Raw genomic sequence first — 20,002 nt, forward strand, 5'->3', positions numbered from 1 at the left:
CCTGTTTGTCAAAGGAGGGAGAGGGAGGGGCGGGTTAGAGCTCGGGGATCTTTGGTCTCACACACCTGCAGCTAGCTGCTGCACCCCCCGCCCCACACACACACCCCCTCTCCCACACACACACATACACCAGCCACCAACACACACATTCTCTCTCTTCTTGCTCCATAATACATGATGCAACAGTACCCTAACTTTTCATGTCCTTTGGAAATGAAACATCTTCCTATAGGAGACAAAATAGTGATAGCGCTGACATACACCATTATTCATATTACATACACACATGGGACACCGCACCTGTTTCTCCGATGTTTGTACGAACAAATCTTGACAAAGCTGAAACTATCCATATTCAGCCACCTCTCTCTCTCTCTCCCTCTCTCTCTCTCTCGCTCTCGCTCTCGCTGTCTTTCTCGCTCTCTCTTTTTCTCCCTGTTTCTTTCTCTCTCTCCCTCCCCTTCCTCCATAGAGGATCAGATAATAAAAGCTTGGCCTGGTCTTTTGTTTTTGTGCATTGTTCATTAGCCCGGCAGCAACAACAGAGGCACACTTGATATGCTTGGCTTGACTGGGTGTATGGGAGTAGGGTAAGGTGGGATGGGGGCTGTGTGTGTGTGTGTGTGCGTGTGTGTGTGTGTGTGTGAGTGTGTGTGTGTGCGTGTGTGTGTGTGTACTTGTGTGCACGCACACACTGGGGGCAGGGCAAGAGGTAGGGGGTAGCTTTGCATGGCTGCAATGCCATTAAAGAGGCAACTGGAAATTAAGGGCTTGCAACTGACAGCACACGTTGAATGAGAAACCCCTGCAGCTCCCAACAATGAGGAGAGCTGGACAATGTGCATGTTAAAGACAAAAACACTGTTCCAACTCAACCCCTCTCCTGACTTTCTGCGTGTTTTTATCTGTGTGTCACTTAAAGTACACTCTTGTATGTCGGTAATTTAAAATGGCGTGAAATATCAGACAAATTTGATTATATATACATACACATATACACACGCAGGCGACAGTGCTAAACTTGTTGAAACACAGCACATCTGTTATGCGTATTCCATCTTTTGAAAAAGCAACAGAACTCTCTTTGTGTGTCTTTGATGGTCACTACTGATCTCCCTTTTTTCCTCTGATCACAGTTTTCGACACACACCATTCTGTGGATCCTATTCCGACTTAAACCACGAAGGCCAAGTTAGTCGTCTCATAGGGAACACTGAAAAGAGTTAGTAATTATCAATGTCATAAGATTTTTTTTTCATGTAGCTACAGTAGATTATTGTAGCAGTGAAGTATTCAAGGCCCTCGCCCCCTCTGTCTGCCTAAAGGCTACTTTCTAGACACCGAAAGACATTTCGCTGAAACGTAAAATTAAATTAAACTTGGTTTTGTACATATACAAAAGACGACTTGCTTCATTGCATGGCGTAGTGGAGAGAGCCAGGAAGATAGACTTGAAAATAATGGGGAAAGTGACTGTGATGTTACCTGTTGACATTCTACTGGCCAGTTTGAAGCCCAGGAATCGTGTTTTTCTGGGTGCTGCCGTGTTGGATTTTTGGAATCAGAGTGGAAGTAAATGGGTGGAGTCAGAAAAAGCCAGCGCAAATTTCCTTATATGGTCATAAAGCACACATGCATGTAGCCCAGAGCCACTGTCGATGCTAATAATCATATGCAGACACGCCGCCTTATTCACGCAAATATCTGTTTCAAAAGAAACACCATAAGAGAGAACATTAGAAGAAATTGAAATATTTATTGTGACTGTTAAAAAGTTCATATTTCTGCATAGGATAATTACTTTGGTCCCATTGAATTAAAAGAGGGTGGAGTTTCAAGTTTTTCTGCAGCCAGCCAATAGAGGGCAATAGAGGGGCCGTCTTTCCCAGGACTTCTGCAGTGGCTTGGAAAACCGAGTCCAGTTTTTTGGCATTGATCAAGGGAAGGGTAATGGAGGAGCCTAGTCTAGATCTAGTCTGCTTTTCCACTAGGACGCCCTGCAACGTGAGTAAAATGTAACACTCTTATCCCATCTTCTGTCTCCCGCAGCACTTGCAGAAGCAGGACGGCGCGTACAGTCCGGAGGCGTGCGTCTACTACTGCGCGCTGTGCGACTACTCCACCAAGGCCCGCCTCAACCTGGTGCAGCACGCCCGCTCAGCTCGCCACCAGCAGAACGAAGGGCTGAGGAAACTGCAGCTGCACCAGCAAGGCCTGGGAGGAGACGAGGACGGACTGAGTCTCCACGAGCTCTTCCACGTCAAGGAGTGTCCCTCCGGCCAAGGTCTGTGCGGTTCGTTTTTCTGCTTTGTCACTTTGCTGAAGTTGTTGCCTTTTTCTTTTCCGAGGCTATTTTTTGGATTGTGTTCACTTTCCGTGCTTCTTCTCTTTCTGTCGCTACCTTTTCTCGTGTTTTGGTCTGGTGGTTAAGTACACACACCCACACACACACCCATGTGCCAACTCTTTGTTTGATCTCTGTTTTATTAGCTTTCGTTTTTTGCCCTTTTGAATTTTTGATTTCAGTTCAGCGCTGAAGTTATGATTTCAGTTCTGGTGGTCAGTTTTGTTCGTTTGAAGTCAGTCCCGTCTTTCTCTGCTCCCTGTACTCCTCCCATCTCTTTTTCTCTCTTTTTCTCGCACCCCTCCCACTTTATGCCGTCAGCTCTCTCTCTCTCTCTCTCTCTCTCTCTTTCTCTTTCTCTTTCTCTCTCTCTCTCTCTCTCTCTCTCCCCCTCCCTCCCTCCCTCCCTCAGCCTTCATATCCAGATCACGTCTCCCGACACAGACCCGTCCATTCCTCCTAATCTCTCCAAAATGAGCATACTGTTCCTATTAGGCTGCCGCGGTTATATCTGCAACACACACACACACACACACGCACACACACACACACACACACACTGTCCCGTGCACAGGGACATCCCAGGCAGGCAACAGTCGGCTTATGAAACCCTACCTTGGGAGGATCTCATAGTGAAAAAGGCCTGTACATACATACGTTACTCATACACACATACGTTACACACACACACACACACACACTCACACACACACACACACACATGCACGCACACACGTACGCTACGGCTACACGGTCTCTCCCTGGAGTGAGCTTTCATTTCCTTTCTCATGACCAAAGCAATTTGGCTTTCATTTAAGAGTCTCCGTCCTGCCAGCAGCTAATAAGTGTAACAGAACTGTAAAACATTCAGAGAGACAAAAAAAAAAAAAAAAAAAAAAAAAAAAAGATTAATCGTTTTTCTTTGAGTGGGGGGTTGGATGGTGGGTGAGGGGTTGCAGGGTGTAAGGGGAGGGGGCTGCGCTGTAATTTAAACCAGAAGACGGAGAGTCAGGGTCCATTATTTAGTCATCCCTATGTTAATGCTGCCGGGAGAAAATGAGCGCTTAACTTGTTTTTGCTTTGCTTGACCTGAAGGAGCGGGTGGGGTGGGGTGGGGTGGGGGGGTGGGGGGCGATGAGGAGGGGGGGGGGGGGCTAACACGTTTTGAATAGCATTCCAGCATAGCATTAGTCCATACATCCATGTGTGTGTGGGTGTGTATATGTGTGTGTGTTTCAACATTAATCTGCGCTCCCCAAAGTGTCCTGTTTATACATGTACTCCCAAACCAGATGGGGGCCCAGCACTGAGAAACATATGTGAATCCCAACACATGTACACACACACACGCACGCGCGCACACACACACACACACACTCTTACAGGAGAAGAGCTCCCAATCCTGAAATGGAGACTGTTGCCGGTGTACGTTTGGTTTTAATTACACATGGATCAAAGTTTCGGTGAGGTTTGGGGTGCAGCAGAAAAGCATGCTTAGATAAATCATTACCGTGCGTTTTAACATAGCCCCTTTCTCTCTCTCTCTCTCTCTCTCTCTCTCTCTCTCTCTCTCTCTCTCTCTCTCCCTCGCTCTCCTTTTTCGCCCTGCTTCTCCCATCTCCTTCTCTCTCTGCTCCTGTCTGTTTTTTTTGTTTTTTTTTAATCTAGAACACAAGCCCAGCTTCAAGCCTTTTTTTCCTCTTCTTTTTACATCTCGGACCAGTGAGCGCAACCAGGTTTTAAACCTGTCAAAAGCAATATTCGCCTGCTGCACCTATTTCAAATGTTCCACTCTTAAAACACACCATATTTGTTGCTCGGGCACTGGTTTTATACCTTGGCTTTGATGCCACATGGTGAATTTCCATGAGGAAGCTAGTGCAAAGCTTAAGCGGACGCTGGCACCGTCCAAAATGCTAAGCCACTTTTTTGGATGCCCTCCTTTTGCCCACTCTATATAATTTTTTTTTTTTAGAGAACAACAGTATTCTTTCACAAGGTACATAGTAAATGTTTCAAAGGCATTTCCTTGTAGAGCGTACACATTTGGCAGGTGTAGACAGAGCGGAGAATGAGAGTGTGTCAGCGAGAGATCAAACGTTGAATGTCAATGTAATAAATAAGGGCTGTAGCCTTGTGAAGGGTATATATAGAAATACAGAGAGCTACAAACTCTTTCTCGAGGTATTTGGAGTATACCCACCAATCAGCCTTATTAGCAGTGAAATACTGTATATAAGGCGTTGGGGCCATAATGTACCCACCACCTCAAATAGAACAAGGTGTTTTTCTTCTTTTCAACAAAGCGTCCAAGGGTAATATCTAATGCTAGTGACACTCCAGCTCTACCGCTTGTGTTTTAGATTACACAAGACTATGTAAAGCTGTTGTAGGCTGTGTTATGTGGAAGGAAGGGTATATTATGGCTGCTTTAGGTTCCTGGTGATAGATGATGTGAATGTTTTCGCCAATGGAAAAGGGTCTATAGTAGGCAACATTTTCAGCCAGCGTTCAGTTTAAGGGCCCTCTGTTTGTGTGTGTGTGTGCGTGTGTGTCTGTGCGTGCTGTTAGTTTTCTGGGGCTACAACTCCTGACTCGAGCACTTTCTGTTCATTAGAGACTGGTATGAAAAAGATTAATTTAAGTGCTGACCGGTATCTTTCTCTTAAAGCCCAGGACCTGGCACTGAGCCAGATAATTATAGGCCCATTTGGGAATAAGAGTTCTAATGCTCTGGACTTTATGTACATGTGAATGGCTTTCATTAAACAATTTTGATGCTGATTTTATGGCCTAATTAAGGATACAGTATTGCAGAGACGCACCACAAGGGTATAGGTGTTTTGAGCAGACAAAGACGAGAGTGTACAACCAACACTCCACTTGGACTGCATTGTGTGCATGCGTGCTTGTCAGCGCATGTGTGTGTGTGTGTGTGTGTGTGTGTGTGTGCGCACATGTGTATTTATTTGAGAACCTTTCACTCATTGTTTTCATTCTGAGTCTGTAATTCCCCAAACCTGGGCCCAGTTGTCTCATCATTTACACTAGGTAAACACCGTTGTGAAGTAAGTGTGTGTGTGTGTGTGTGTTCGTGTGTGTGTTCTCATGCATTTGTGCATGTGTGGACACTAACTTTGACTGACTGCATCCGCAAAGTTGACCGTTCCAACTTTGTAGCATGCTCTTTTATAGACAGTGTCCCTAGAAATGCCTGAAAGACAAGAAGTCCACTGTGCCCGCATTGCCGAGATGAATCGTCCCTCTCTGTGTACAATTAGAAGTGTTTAACAAAATTGAGTTTACAAAGAATGCCAGTTTGCATCAGAAGAGCAAGCGTAAATGGATTGCCCCTCAACATGGAGGACTTGGAGGCCATTTTGCTTTGAGGGTCGTCCAAGGGTTGTTAGCAAAATTAGATTTTTTTTTTTTTTTTTTGCCCTTCTCCTCTGCGTAATAACGTTACGCCCTGAATAGAACTGTTTATGAAAATTCAAGTAGAATAAAAAATATGACAGGTTGCAAGTCATGGGTATTCCATCATGGGTTTTATAACTTAACAAACAATTTGATGAGGTGGACTTTTTTGAGACAGTAACAGTCTCTGAAGTTTAGTTGTTGTATTGGCCTCTCGCTCTCTCTCTCTCTCTCTCTCTCTCTCTTACTATCTCTGTCTCAACCATTTGACCATTTGTTTAGCCATGAAGAACACAGCGAGGAGGTGTGTGTGTGTGTGTGTTTATATGTGTGCATGTGTGTGTGTGTGTGTGTGTGTGTATGTATCCTCGCCCATTAGCCCCTGTGCTCCATCATGTGTAAAGCCCCTCATAAGCCAGACCAAGCAGAAACACCAGGGCCTTTTCTGCATACTTTACTTTCTGTCATACGTTTTTTTTTTTTTCTCTTTTCTTTTCTTTCATTCCCTCTGTCCCTCACAAAAAAAGGAAAGGGAGATGGGATCTTATGGAGGTAATTATTTCTGAGAGCCTGGCTTGTCATCCGTCCCTCCACCCCCACATCTCCATCCTCCTATCGTGTGCACTCCCCCCCCCCCCCCCCCCCCCCCCCGCCCAACATGCATTAAAGAGGGAGGGAGAGGACCCTCTTTGTCTGAGTCCCCCTTTTAAACAAAAGACCTCTTCTGACTTAGAGAGACCAACTACACTTTTATCGTGTGTGTGTGTGCATATATATGTGTGTGTGTATGTGTGTGTGTGTTTCTGTGTCTGTGTCCGGAGCCTTTTGTTTTCTCTGAGTGATAAGGCTCCGGGAGATTTCTGGTCCCAGTCAAATTAGTGTGGCAGTGCTAACCATTTACATAGCAGCTGTAGGCTAAAAACTGAGCCTAATGGACACTTACTATCCCTCTATGTCCTTGTGTGTGTGTGTGTGTGTGTGTGTGAGGGAGAGAGAGAGAGGGAGAGAGAGAGGGAGGGAGGGGGAGAGGGAGTGATGGAACATTGGCAGAGTGTGAGTGTGCCATCCCGCTCGTTTCCAAGTGTACCAACATTCTTCATTTCCAAATTTAGGTAACCAACCCAAACTGTCTGAGCGGAGCCGAAGCACCAAACACCAAAACGATATTTATTTAATTTTCGCTGTGGGTAAGGGCTTTTGCCGTTTCTCCTTTTTGAGACGCGATGACACCGAGGCATCTCTTGAGGTATTAGGTTTTTCCTCCTCCCCTCCCTTTCTCTCTTTCTTCCTACACTTCTTTTTTCTCTGGGTAGCGGGGTGGTTTCGCCATTCCAGCGGTTCCCTTCTTTTTTTTTTTTTTCAGGAAGGTCTCTCCTCAGACAGAAGTCTATTTCCAGGGTTTGTCTCAGTAATTTGTGGCCATTACATAAACGTTTACGGACGGCCGGAGGAGTGAGAGAGACGATGCGATACACACCCAAATCTTGCTAGCCACCGGAGTTAACGCGGCGGTGGCCATTTTCTTTTTCTTCATGTTTAAAGATGGAAGACGGTAGGCGAGACTGACTGACTTGGTCATCAAAGGACGGTTTGGGCCTTCTTCAGTTAGAGTCTCATGCTGTTATAACATGTCATCACTGATGGATTTATCCATTAGAAGTCTACAGTTGGAAGTGGCTTTAACAAGTTAAGGCGGCCACTCATGCTGCACATTGATTTGTTTAGACACAGCTGATTACCTGCCGCTAGCCAGTCATTGGTGGCCTTGTCCCTCCCATTTACTGTGAATCAGGAAGTTGCTTACATAAAAGGTATAGACCGCAGATTTTAGTCGAGCGTTATGCATTCCCCGCACAATAAAAAGTTGGAATGTTATTTTATGCTCCCAACATGAGTAAAATGCAGTTCCTGGGGAGAACCCCGCTGATGAGAGTGACGCGATCATACCCCGGAGGATTTTGATGAAGTATATAGTTTTTATTGCTGTGCAATTAGATGGAGACAATACCCTCCATTTTAAATCATTTGTCAAATCAAAATAAGACACATTCATATATGTATATTATTATATTTTCGGCAAGTAGCAATTTACCCCAAATTTCCCAAAACCATATTCTGGATGGCTGAGGGAGTAAAAGATGTGGTCATTTTTTGAATAATTCCATCCAAGCGAATTATAATTACTTTGCGGTCTGTGTGTGCACATAGAAAAAAAAGGGCAGCAGTCTGACTTGTGCCTCAGAAAAAAAAGGGCCTCGTTCACCATAAACTATTTTTGAAATGGTGTGTCGGGGCGGTATGGGCTCGGGCCGATTGTTTTTCTTTGAGTTGAGCAGCTCTTTGGTGGAGGGGTATTACCCGGGCTAAATCGTTCCCTCATGTTTTCCGCCGAGGTTCTGTGCCCACCACGCTGACAGTTATAATTTGCAGAAATTGCGCTGATTATCTGAATTAGCATACCTGACCAATGCCACATTAGCCTTATTTACAATACAAAGCCGTGGGGCTCTGAGGACGCATACTAAATATGACTTAACCCTTTGAAGAGGGGACTGGCGTCACAGGGCCAGGGCGTCGTACGAGTCGGCGATATCACAAAGAGCTTAAGGCTCCGCTCCATATGGAATCTGAAAGCCTGTGGAAATACGGAGGTCCTGGAAAAGGAAGTGGTGAATGTAAAGTCCGAGGACCACATTGAAATCACAGGGTTAACCCTCGTTTTCCTCCATTCTCTCTCTCTCTCTCTGACCTCTCTCTCCCGTATTTTTTTTTTTTCACCCCTCAGCTCTCGTCCCCATCTCGCTTCTTTACCCGTTTTTTTTTTTTTTCTTCTCGCCTTCATCCTTTTTCTCCCTTCCTTTTCACCCCTGCTCTTCTTTTTTTTTCTTTCTCCCTCACCTCCATTCTTTTCTCTCCTCTATCCCCTCATACACCCTCTGTCCATTGACTCTTAACCACAGATGGACAAAACAATGGGCCGTGTCACACAGCATTAAGACAAACAATCCAGTGATGGGAGGGGGGCTGTGAGGAGCCGTGGCCGCGGTAACCAAGCAATACGCTCGCTGGGCCCAAGCAGCCACTAATCTGAGACCGCGGTGATACAATTCACAGATGGACATTTAAGGCAGTCGAGTAGCCCTACACACACACACACACACACACACACACACATATAGAAACAAGAGCAGGAACATTATGTTACGAGGTAGTATTGTCAGGTAGAGTTTCTGCCATTCCTCCCATAGCTCACAGTCCTAGTATCTCCCTTTCCCTTTCCCATCACCGATTTTCTTTCCTTCTGTCTCTCCCTTCTTCCTCGCCCTCCTTGCTTTTTTCCCGCTTACCTCATCCATCAGTGGGAGGTATGGAATTGATAGCAGGTATTGATTACCTATAGCCAAGGCTAATCGTCGCTAACCGGAGGAAGCTTTGCAGCTATAGCAGCTGTCAGTGGCTTGTCGTGTGTGTGCGCGTGTGTATGTGTGCGTGTGTGTGTGTGTGTGTGGTGTGTATAGTGTCTATGTGACCCTGTAGCAGTTCAATAGCAATCACTATTCATCTCCCATGCTTACTTACAGCAGGCTAATGGCCTAAAAACAAGGCAACACCACAGCACAGGAAAAAAAAAAAAATAATACACAGCTGAAAATACTTCTCTTTTCATGTCCAGAATAAGGGAAACATATTTTTTCCTTTTTCCAAAGAAGCATTGAGAAGACATGTCAAGTTCTCTAAGTACTTCTCCACCTATGTGAATAAGGCCTGCATCTCTCTCTCTCTCTCTCTCTCTCTCTCTCTCTCTCTCTCTCTCTCTCTCTCTCTCTCTCTCTCTCTCTCTCTCTCTCTCATCCCTTTCTCGCGCTCCCTCTCTCTCTCCCCTTTCTTCGTCTCCCTAATAGGAAATTTGAGCACACTGTGTGAGATTAAAGCGGAGAATCAATGCCTTGTGAGCAATCATTTCCAGACAAATCTCTTTCATCTTTCCTCTCCCTTTTTTCCCCCCTCGTTCTCTCGTTCATTTTCTCTCCCACCTCCTAATGCTAACAGGGGGTCCCGTGTCATGACATCCCTCTCGCTTTTATCATGTCCTAATAACGCTCTGAAAATGGAGAGAGAGAGAGAGGGAGAGGGAGAGGGAGAGAGAGAGAGAAAGAGGATGAGAGGAGGAATGTGACAGAGAGAGAAAAAGGATGCTGGGAGAATAAAAAAAAAAGAAGAAGAAATGGATAGACTGATAAAAATCCATTGAATGAGCCCGGGTCTTGATTTGTACTTTGATGTGGATGTCTTTGTGCGAATTAGACAAATATGCCTGCTGCTTTAGTCAACATGCAGCTCTTCATAAGATCGCATCTCCCTTTCCCTTTCTTTTTTTTGTGAGGGATGGAAGGAAGGAAGGAAGGAAGGACAAAACGAGTGACAAGACAAGTTCATTACCATCTGTATGTAGAAGAATATGTATGTTACAATATTTGGGTGACGGAGTGAATAAGAGGAGAGAAGAGATGGAAACAGGAGCTGAAAATACAGTATGCAAATTGCCTGTACAAGAAAAATAATAATACAAAAAAATGACAGAAAGTAAAGTATGCTGAAGAGGCCCTGGTGTTTCTGCATGGTCTGGCTCACAAGGTGCTTTACCCATGATGGAGCACAGGGCTAATGGGCGAGGATATACACACGCACGCACGCACAGACACACACACACACACACACACACACCTTGGCTGGTCCTTTGTTTCAAAAGCAGGTTAATAGGGAGTGAGGAAGAGGAGCGTTGCAATTTTCTGCTCTTTAGGCGCCAGTGAATTCTCTCCAGTGTAAGAGAGACCAGACTTTCGGCGTAATAGGCATTTTACACCCTCATCACCCCTTGCACACAAACACACACACACACAAGCACACACACACACATGCACACACACTCGCCAGGAATGTGTGGGAGTGTAATAGGCATTCTATGGTGTGTATTGCTGGTCCCCAGAGTGCCAGTAAGTGTTAGACATGCATAGAGTCGGCAATGAGACAATCAGCATGCTGAAATTGAAACCTTGTCTGGAGTCGCGCAGGAGGTGAGAGGAGCGGAGGAGAGGAGAGGAGAGGAGAGGAGAGGGGAGCAGAGATGGAGCGAGAGGAGAGGATGAGGAGGCGGAAAACGAAGAGAGGGGAGACGGAGGGAGAGGAAATAGGAACTGATGTTTGTTTAATTGCCTCATAAGTGATGACACAGATAATTATGTCGAAAAGAGAGATGCTCCTCTTAGGCAGGGCCAGTGAGCAGCTGTATCTGTTTTTGTGTGTGTGTGTGTGTGTGTGTGTGTGTGTGTGTGTCGCCCTGTCTCTCCCTATAGCCTCATCAACTGTCGTCCCTTCCAGCCATATCAAGCATAGGACACCACTAGAGCATTGCGGTTTGTGTCATATCAAATCATTCAGCTTAATTAACAGACACACACACACTCAAAACACACACACGCACACACACACACTCATCATTTGTAATCATTTTAATTACTCTACAGCATCATGATTATTAACATCCCCGCTTCCGCATACCTCGGGGTTATGAAGACGAGAGTGTGTTCACCTATATTTCCCTCACTGTGCCTCCGTCTGTGTGTAAGCGATGCTCCCTTGACTTCATATCTAATTGTCTTTTTTAATGACAATATTCCGCTGTGTGCCGGCTGTATGTAATGAGTCAGGGTGTGTCAAAGTGCAAGCCTGAGCTGTCTGCTTGAGTTTAGCTTCCCCCATCTACTGTACAAGCCTCCAGCGTACACACACACACACACACACACACACGGCTCGCACACACACTCAAAGAGCCGGTATCAATGTGGGAGTTCCTGTATCTGACATGAGATTAAGAGGGGCAAGTGGAGGAACGTCGAAGAACTGCCCCGTTGCATTTGCAAGAAGGAAAAAGGGCCATCCTGACACACACACACACACACACACGTGCACATATACACACACTCACACATGCACACACACCCACACATGCACACACACCATGTGCTGTAAGTGAGCAGTAGCCTCCCTTGCATTATTCACAGTGGCCGAGTGATCGAAGCCCGGTTCAATAGCACTAAAGCGGCGCACGCTGGAGAGATTTGTCTTACAAAACCTTGACACACACACACACACACACAGACGCACACACACACATACACACAGACGCACGTATGCACTCACACACATTGATTTTTGGTGGTGGGAATCTCCTAGGCTTTGGACGAAAGGCAGGGACGTGAGAGGGGCTTCCCCCGTCAGAGCAACCGCCCCGACAAACACACACACACAGGCACGCACACATACGTGGACACACTCGCGCTGAACCACACACACACACACACACATATGTTACATCTTTAATTCTCTTAAAATGAGATTTGATGATGATGAGGTCTGGTGATAGAGAGAATAAGAAAATGAAAGAAGAAATTGGAGATGGGAGAAGATGGATTTGCCTCTATGATCTGATGGGGTTTCATTTAAGATGAGCTGATGGTAAAATAAAAGGCAAAAAAGTCTAACTGATCATATTTCCTTTTTTGCTGACTCTCCTTTTTTTGCGTTTTACCATGGGGGGCTTTTTGCAAGCGAGGCAGAAAAAAAAAATCACGCATTGCCTGATATGTCATATCTTTTCCACTGCAGTGTGTGTTTTCACACAGGCGCGTTGGGTTTGATGTCTTCAGTTGATTTGAATGGTGATTTTCTAACACATCAGTCGTTTCATTCAGTTTTCCATTTTCTTTTGACCGGCGCGAGCAGCCCAGCACACACTACCCCCTCTGGCGTTTTTCGACGTATTAACATGTATTGACAAGCCGGCACTCGCACGCGTGTAAACACTCACACACACACACACACACACACACACACCACAGCCCCCTGAAGACATGTGATCAAGCAGACCCAATCCCTTGTAATCATCTGGAACCCACACTCCCACCCATGCACACACACACACACTTCCCCCACAATCCCGGGTAATGGTTTGGGGCAGGGGGCTGGAGCGGTGGGCTTCTTTCCCTTAGCCCCAGTGTCTTAAGCTGCCATTGATTAAATGTTAACTGATATACTCGGCCCTGGCAATCTTGTTAGAGCTGGAGCAGGCAGGCAGCTAGACAGACAGTTTAGGACCCGCGCCCTCCTGATCAATAGCACAGATAAAGATTTCATCCATCAATGAGCTCCCAAAACAAAAGGTGTCTGATACCTGATTAGGCCCGCGGGGACACACACACACACACACTCAGACACACATACACACTCAAACATCGCCACACAGATAGAAATACATGAACAGATGACACACACCTGGATCACAAACACACGCACACGGATATAGACGCAAACACCTGCATCAGTGCTTGAATACACGGATATTTGTGTGCAAACACACACACACACACACACACACACACATACTTTTTCACCCCCTTATTTTGTCCAGAATGCTACCACCACCAACACCATCTGAAGTCAATCAGTTCCACACATAATGGTGTAATTACAACGCATACACACACACACACCTACACATATGCACAGTGAAGTTTGTAGATAAGGCAGCACTGACTTTTCCCGGATGAAGGTTAATTGTGCTGCGCTGGTTCACTTAGGTGTGTGTATTTGTGTGTGCAGTTGGTGTGGCGCCTTTGCTCGACAGTCTCTATGTGTGTGTGTGTGTGTGTGTGTGTGTGTGTTTCCTCAAATGCACGTGTATTTAGATCCTCGGAGCGCACCAGTGGCACCGCAAAACGGCTGAATCAATGTCTGGGCGACCACCACTGTTAAAGTGTATCAATAATGTTCCCCTATCTTCTTTCCCGGCTATTGTCACAGGGCAGTTTAAAAGTCCAAGCCTAGCCGCAATTAAGACTTAATTATAAATCAATGTAAGGAGTCATTTGAATATTGATCTTCCCTTTCTCTTCAAATTGTTAACATATTCCCTGCCCTGTCCACGTTTTTCTCCCCTTTTTTGTAACAACTTTGTTTAAGGAGAATCAATACTCCCTTTTACGATCGTCGGAGAAGTGCTCCGGCATAATTGGAGCCAAAAAACACAACAGGATATCTCGATGGGAGTCCGCGCTCGGAGGTGGTCAGATGGTTAAAAAAATGTCACTGCCACTCAAAATCTGATGGCTTCTCAAAGCCGGCTAATGACACTTTGTGGCTCTCAAAGGCTGATCTCATTTTGTGAGATTTCGGGTGACATTTGTTGTCACGATGCCAACGTGCATTTCCCTAAATTTCACGGCTGACATTTCCGTTGATATGACACTGTATCGGAAAGCACAAAAAAAAAAGAAAAAAGAGATGATATCAATTCAACCCACATTTCATTTGATTAAATTATATCTTTGCTGTTTTATTTTTCTGTTCAGCCATTTTGAGGGCTGCGAGTGAGAGTTTCAAGTGGCGTGTCAGGGGCAGGGAGTCTAATGCATGGAAACATGGAGCTTTCTGTTTTCTGACGGCTAGCAGAGATAAGGTAGAGATATGGCTCTACCACTGGCTCAAATCTAAAACAGATCCCGCTGGGGGAGAGAGAGAGAGAGAGAGAAAGAGGGGGAGGGGGGGATAAGAAAGTGAAGGAAGGAAAGGAGAAGGAGGGAAAGGGAGGGGAGGAGGTAGCGAGAAAAAGGGAATATTGTCAATCCTCTAAGTGTCTGGCGGTTTCTCTCTCTTTCTTTCTCTCGCTCTCGCTCTCGCACTCTTTCTCTCCCTCTCTCTCTCTCTCTGTCTCTCTCTCTCTCTCTCTCAGTAATCTGATTTATTCGAAGCATATGTGTGCTGCTCTGTCTTTGTCTGCTTCTATTAGGGCCAGTGGGGGCCCATATGACATTGTTTAGCCAGTAATGAAATGGACATTTTTTGCATGTTTTTGAGAAAGTCGGAGGAAAGCCAACACTCCTTATTTGTAACCGTCTGCGAATACCATCTCCGGGGCAGTTGCCTCAGGTCTGTGTATGCATCTGCGTGTGTGTGTGTGTGTGTGTGTGTGTGTATGTTGCATGTGAATAAACTGTGTGCGCACGTCTTTCAGCTCCCATCTGGTCATTTTGGAGATGATTCTGAGCAACCCTAATGAATATTTGGGCTTGGAGATATTTCTCTTATTCTTCCATTACTCTATTCTTCTCTTGTGGAAGACTCCTGCCGTCCTCCCTAACCTCGGCAAATAATAAGACCCTGCCGACGCACGCGTCTCACACGACAGCGAAAGAGATGTCACATGGACTTATTGTTAGTATATGAAATTGTTATGTGCTAATGGCAGCTACGCGGCGCTCCGGACATGACCAAAACCACCATCAATCAGGAATGTAGTCACAGAACAGCAATCTGCCATTAGAAACGAATAGGAGTTGACTGGAATGAATGTAAAACTGACAAATAAATTAGATAAATTAGCGATTCTAGCCATATTTCTATATGGGTAATACACTGAAAAATGCTGATATACTGGCTGACACTTATTGAATGTAACATGCATACCAAATGTTTTAATAACTAGATACTGTTTATTTTGCAGTTAAAGTTTTTCATTACATACAGTACATGAAAAATCCTATTTGTATGTTTCTTTATAAATGAAGGCCGATGCTGATGTAAAAACTCCCAGCTCACATTTCATTTAATGTGCTGCACTATTCTATTTTAATACATTCATTAAATAACTAAATACTGTACACAAATAGAAAACGGGGCTTTTTACGATTTTATAACTGTGTTGTTTTTTTTTTATCTATCTTCACTATCTACTTTAAGCTTTTCTTTGATTCCTGTCCAGGATTACAGTCTTGTTTTTGGTGGCTCTGAAAGCAGATGGTTTTTATGCAGCTAAAAACGGGACAGTAGCCCAATAGGATAAAGATCTGTTCAAGCATTATCCATTTGGCCACTGCCCGTCACAGGCCTATTTTAAGCATAGATACACACACACACACACATACACACACACAGCCATTCTCTTAAACCATGGCAGCCATTTTATTAGATTCTCTGTTTTCAGGCCTTGTATTAGTTCCCGGAAAATAAATAAACCCCGAATACATGACAAGGACCGGTCTGGTCGATTGGAAACTATATCTATCTTGCTGGTATCTTTGTTTACCAGTGTAGTGATGGACAGACAGATAGAGGGATAAATGGATGTATGGAGGAGCAGATAGGATAGATATATGGATGGATGGCTGGGTGGAAAGATATAAGAATAGATGGACGGACGGATAGATAGGTGGATAGATAAATGGATGGATAGATAGACAGATGGATGCGGCAGGGAGATCTTGTTGGGCTGATAGAGTTGAGCAGGTATGCCGAGAAACAGCTGCTTTCTTCATTAGGTTCATCTATCGATCTCGGACCCTCGCTGCGCACGTGTGTGTGTGTGTGTGTGTGTGTTTGTGAGGGGGAGAGAGAGAGCGAGAGAGAGGGGGGAAAGACAGCAGACTCTGTAGATAAGTGCTGGTAATAGAACAGAATGAATTCTTATCACAGAGATGGGAAGGCCATTAACCTCAGCTCCTAGTTCTCTCTCTCTCTCTCTGTCTCTGTCTGCTCCGACTCTCTGTCTCTCTCTCTCTCTCTCTCTCTCTCTCGCTCTCTCTCTCTCCCTCCCTCTTTCGTCCGGTCTGGACCTGACAGGGTCACGTTGGCGAGCGTGTGTGATATTTCCACCGGGTGTGTGTCTCTGACTCTGTGTGTGTGTGTGTGTGTGTGTGTGTGTGTGTGTGTGTGTTTTGCGGCTGCCGCTGTGCGGACTGCCCCGTCGGCCAGATGTTTATAATCAGGGGCTAGATAAATATTGGACCGAGAATCATAAAAGACCAGGAAAAACAGAGAGGCAGAGAGAGAGAGATGAGGGGGGGTTGAAACAGAAGAGAGGAATCTTCTTTTTAAATTATTCCTAAATCCCCCAGTAAGCTTGCCGTGCCGCCTCCTCAATTCACCTACTCAGCCTAAGGTGATTCAAACAGCCGAAATGCAATATGGCTGTTGTGTAAGATGCAGGTGTGTGTGTGTGTGTGTGTACGCACACGTGTGGAGGTGTACAGTAGGTGTGCTGGCCTATTGTATAAGACCAGGTGTTGCGGCAGTTTTTTTTTTCTTTCTTTTTTTTCACCAAAGAACCTTTTGAAGCCTTTTTTTTTTTGTCCCGTGAAAACCTTTTGTATTTGCTATTAAAGAATCATTAACATCACCCACCCCCCACCCCCCACCCCCCCAAGTGCTCGCAGCGCTGAAAATGAAACCCCTCTAAACACGAAACAACAGTTTCTGTCTGCGCAGCAAGCAAGACACGCGAGGCTTTAATCTCGGCTATGTTTATTCATATCATTTTTTCTTTTTTTTTCTTTTTTTTTGGAGAAGAGTAATAGGTGTTTTGTTAGTCGCCTGCAAGACAGCGGAGCGGGCGATTCGACTGAGAGAAAATACAATGAAGTGTCTCAGGAAGTCGTAATTGACAACAACAAAGCAAATTTGGAGCTGCTGATACAAGCGTTTTTTACACAAAAGTCATTTTTTTTAGCTTATTCTGTCAGTTCGACTTATTGACATTCACACCAGGAGCGTATTAAATGTGACAATCCCATTGTCTGGCTTTCAGAGTCAAACTGAAACAATAGATATTTTTGCTTGTGTAATAGGTTCTCATGTATTTTAAGCAATAAATGGGGGGTGGAGGGGTGTGTGTGTGTGTGTGGGGGGGGTTTCCGGGTATATGAGCGTGTGGATGGAAACACGTGTGTTTGCTTGTGCTATGTGTGTATGTGTGTGTGTGTGTTTACATGTTAGCCTGTGTTGCGTGTATCTATGTGCATGAAATACATGTTATACATGTTATCTGTGCGTATGAGTGTGTGAGCATGCTACATGTGTATATATACATATATATATATATATATATGTATGTGTGTGTACGTGCATGTGTGCGTGCGTGCGTGTGTGTGTGTGTGTCAGTTATTCCCAGGCCCTGTGCAGGAGCTGTAGCCCCTCTCCGCTGGGTTGATGTTTAGTATTTTAGACATGCTACATTAACAACATCTGGTTAAGATCTAAATGCTTGTTAAACGCGCTGAAATTCGGGGGGAAAAGGTACAGGGAGAGCGAGGGGAGAGAGGGGGGGATAAAGAGGGAGAGTAGGGTAAATAAAGATTTGAGGGTGAGAGAATGGGAGGGGGGGGGGGGGGGAGAGATCAGTAAGTCTGTAAGGTTATTACTCTGGCAGTATTACCACTGGCCCTTGACTGTGTGTGTGTGTGTGTGTGTGTGTGTGTGTGTGTGTGTGTGTGCGTGCGTGCGTGGGTGTGTGTCAATGCGTGTGTGTCTGTGTGTGACGGTGTAATGTTTCAAAGCTTTCCCCTTTAAAACCTAGAGGCCAAACTAGAGCCACGCGGCGCAGGAATGTGACATCACAGGGGCCCCTATTGCTCTCTCTCACACACACACACACGCGCACGCACACACACACGCACACAGTCTCACAGGGGACTTGACCAGAGTTGTACGAAGGAATCAACGTCAACATCACGGCTAACTGGGAGAGGCATGGCAGTCATTGGTGTTACGCAAAACATTAAGGCTGCATTACTACTACAGATGCTCCAGACTCAGACCGCATCTATTCTGTACCATTATTTCACCTACAAGTATAGCAGCAACAGTAATGGTAGTAGTGTTAATATTGTAGTATCTCAACAGGGTGAATATAGTGTCCTAATAGCTGTATAGTAATAGTATTTCAGTAGTTGCAGAGTATTACTCACATTATTTCTCCGAGATTTTCTTTGGCAGCAATTACCATTTCAGTTGACGCTCCGCTTTCATAGTGTGTATGATTTAAGATAAACAATAATGTAAGAAAATACTTCTTTTTTTTTTTTTTTTACTCTTTTACCCCTTTAATGAGCACCATCCTATAGCCCTAAGGAAGCAAATTAGAGGCAGCTCAGCCCGGCTAATGAATTCAGCCATTTTGGAGCCTCCGTGTCCAGTTTCCCAGCGTGGCATTGCTGTGTGGCTGTGTGCGCTGCGCGACTGAGTCCTCCACCGGGCACATAATGACCCGGCATGGCGGTTATGGGCCCTCAGGGGGAGATGGGAGGGGGAGAGAGTGGTCTCAGAGCAGGTCATTATACAGCTAGAGGACACACACACACACACACATGCACGCTCACACACACACTGGACTGACACTTTCAATACATCCTCCATTGCCTCCATCTCCCATATGTCTACTCCTCCCTTTTTTTCTTGCCCAAACATCTCTTTCCATATATCTTTCTTTCTCTCTATCCTTCTCCATCTATCTCTCCTTTTCCTCCCTCCCATTTATTTTTTTTTACCATGCTCTTTGAAGCAACATAAGCGATTGTAAAAGATGAATTATTAGATGATTGATTGATTAGATTAGATTTAATGGAATCCATAGCATCTTATTTTTCATCTCCTCTGGGAAGCGAGTTTTAGACAAACGCATTATGTTTGGGGTACTGAGGAGTTATTTAACGGACAAACCGGAGTGAGTTATTTATCCAGGGACAAGAGCATTGCACCAAATTGTTTACACTGGCTTCCAATTAATAGTTAATACTAAAACCAGATTGATTTGGCTGTATCCCTGATCTCGAGTCACTTAATTATTCTTCCCCTCTTAACGGTTAAATATAGGCTGGTGTTGGTTGCAGGGTAATCGGACCCAGGGTCTGTGGTTAGCTGTAGCTCACCGGCCGGCTTTAATGTTCCGACCGACCCACATCAAAGAGAGTCCCACCAGGCTGCCAAAATCACACACCCTCCACAGCCTGACCCACTCCCTGTGCTTGTGTGTGTGTGTGTGTGTGTGTATGTGTGTGTGTGTGTGCGGAGGCAGTGGAAGGTGACTGTGAAAGTTTGCTCTGTGCGTCCTCTGGTAGCGATTAAGTTGATGGTTAAGATTCCCTGCCGCAGAACCCTCTGTCTCTCTCTCTCTCTCTCTTTCACACACACACACACACACACACACTTGCACATGACAACTCACAAGCAAACACATGCAATCACTGTCTCACTCACTTGATCAATGGCGCACATGCACACACACACAGGCAAACATGTACACACACGCACACACGCACCCACACACACACACGTGTGGTGTGTAACTGTCAGGGTCAGTCAGAGGGCAGACACTGTGCTGATGTATTGAGAGAGCTCGTCTGGGAATGTCCT

The 20,002-nt window shown here is 45.2% G+C and overlaps 1 protein-coding gene across 1 annotated transcript in view; it reads left to right on the forward strand.

The window, feature by feature from the left end:
- Nucleotides 1-2,049: 2,049 nt before the first annotated feature.
- The window catches only part of zfhx4 (zinc finger homeobox 4), a gene marked incomplete at its 5' end in the record, with an annotated part of 42,240 nt that continues 24,287 nt past the window's right edge, over nucleotides 2,050-20,002 (forward strand). The window contains one exon of the mRNA XM_071531021.1: nucleotides 2,050-2,284. Coding sequence (XP_071387122.1) covers nucleotides 2,050-2,284 — 235 coding nt within the window. The remainder of the gene's footprint in view (nucleotides 2,285-20,002) is intronic.

The sequence above is a fragment of the Centroberyx affinis genome, unplaced genomic scaffold (genome assembly GCF_046629955.1).
Source record: "Centroberyx affinis isolate AG114_WGS23_722 - 3 ecotype Tasmania unplaced genomic scaffold, CSIRO-AGI_Caff_v1 ptg002022l_1, whole genome shotgun sequence".
In the NCBI taxonomy this organism is placed as follows: Eukaryota; Metazoa; Chordata; class Actinopteri; order Beryciformes; family Berycidae; genus Centroberyx; species Centroberyx affinis.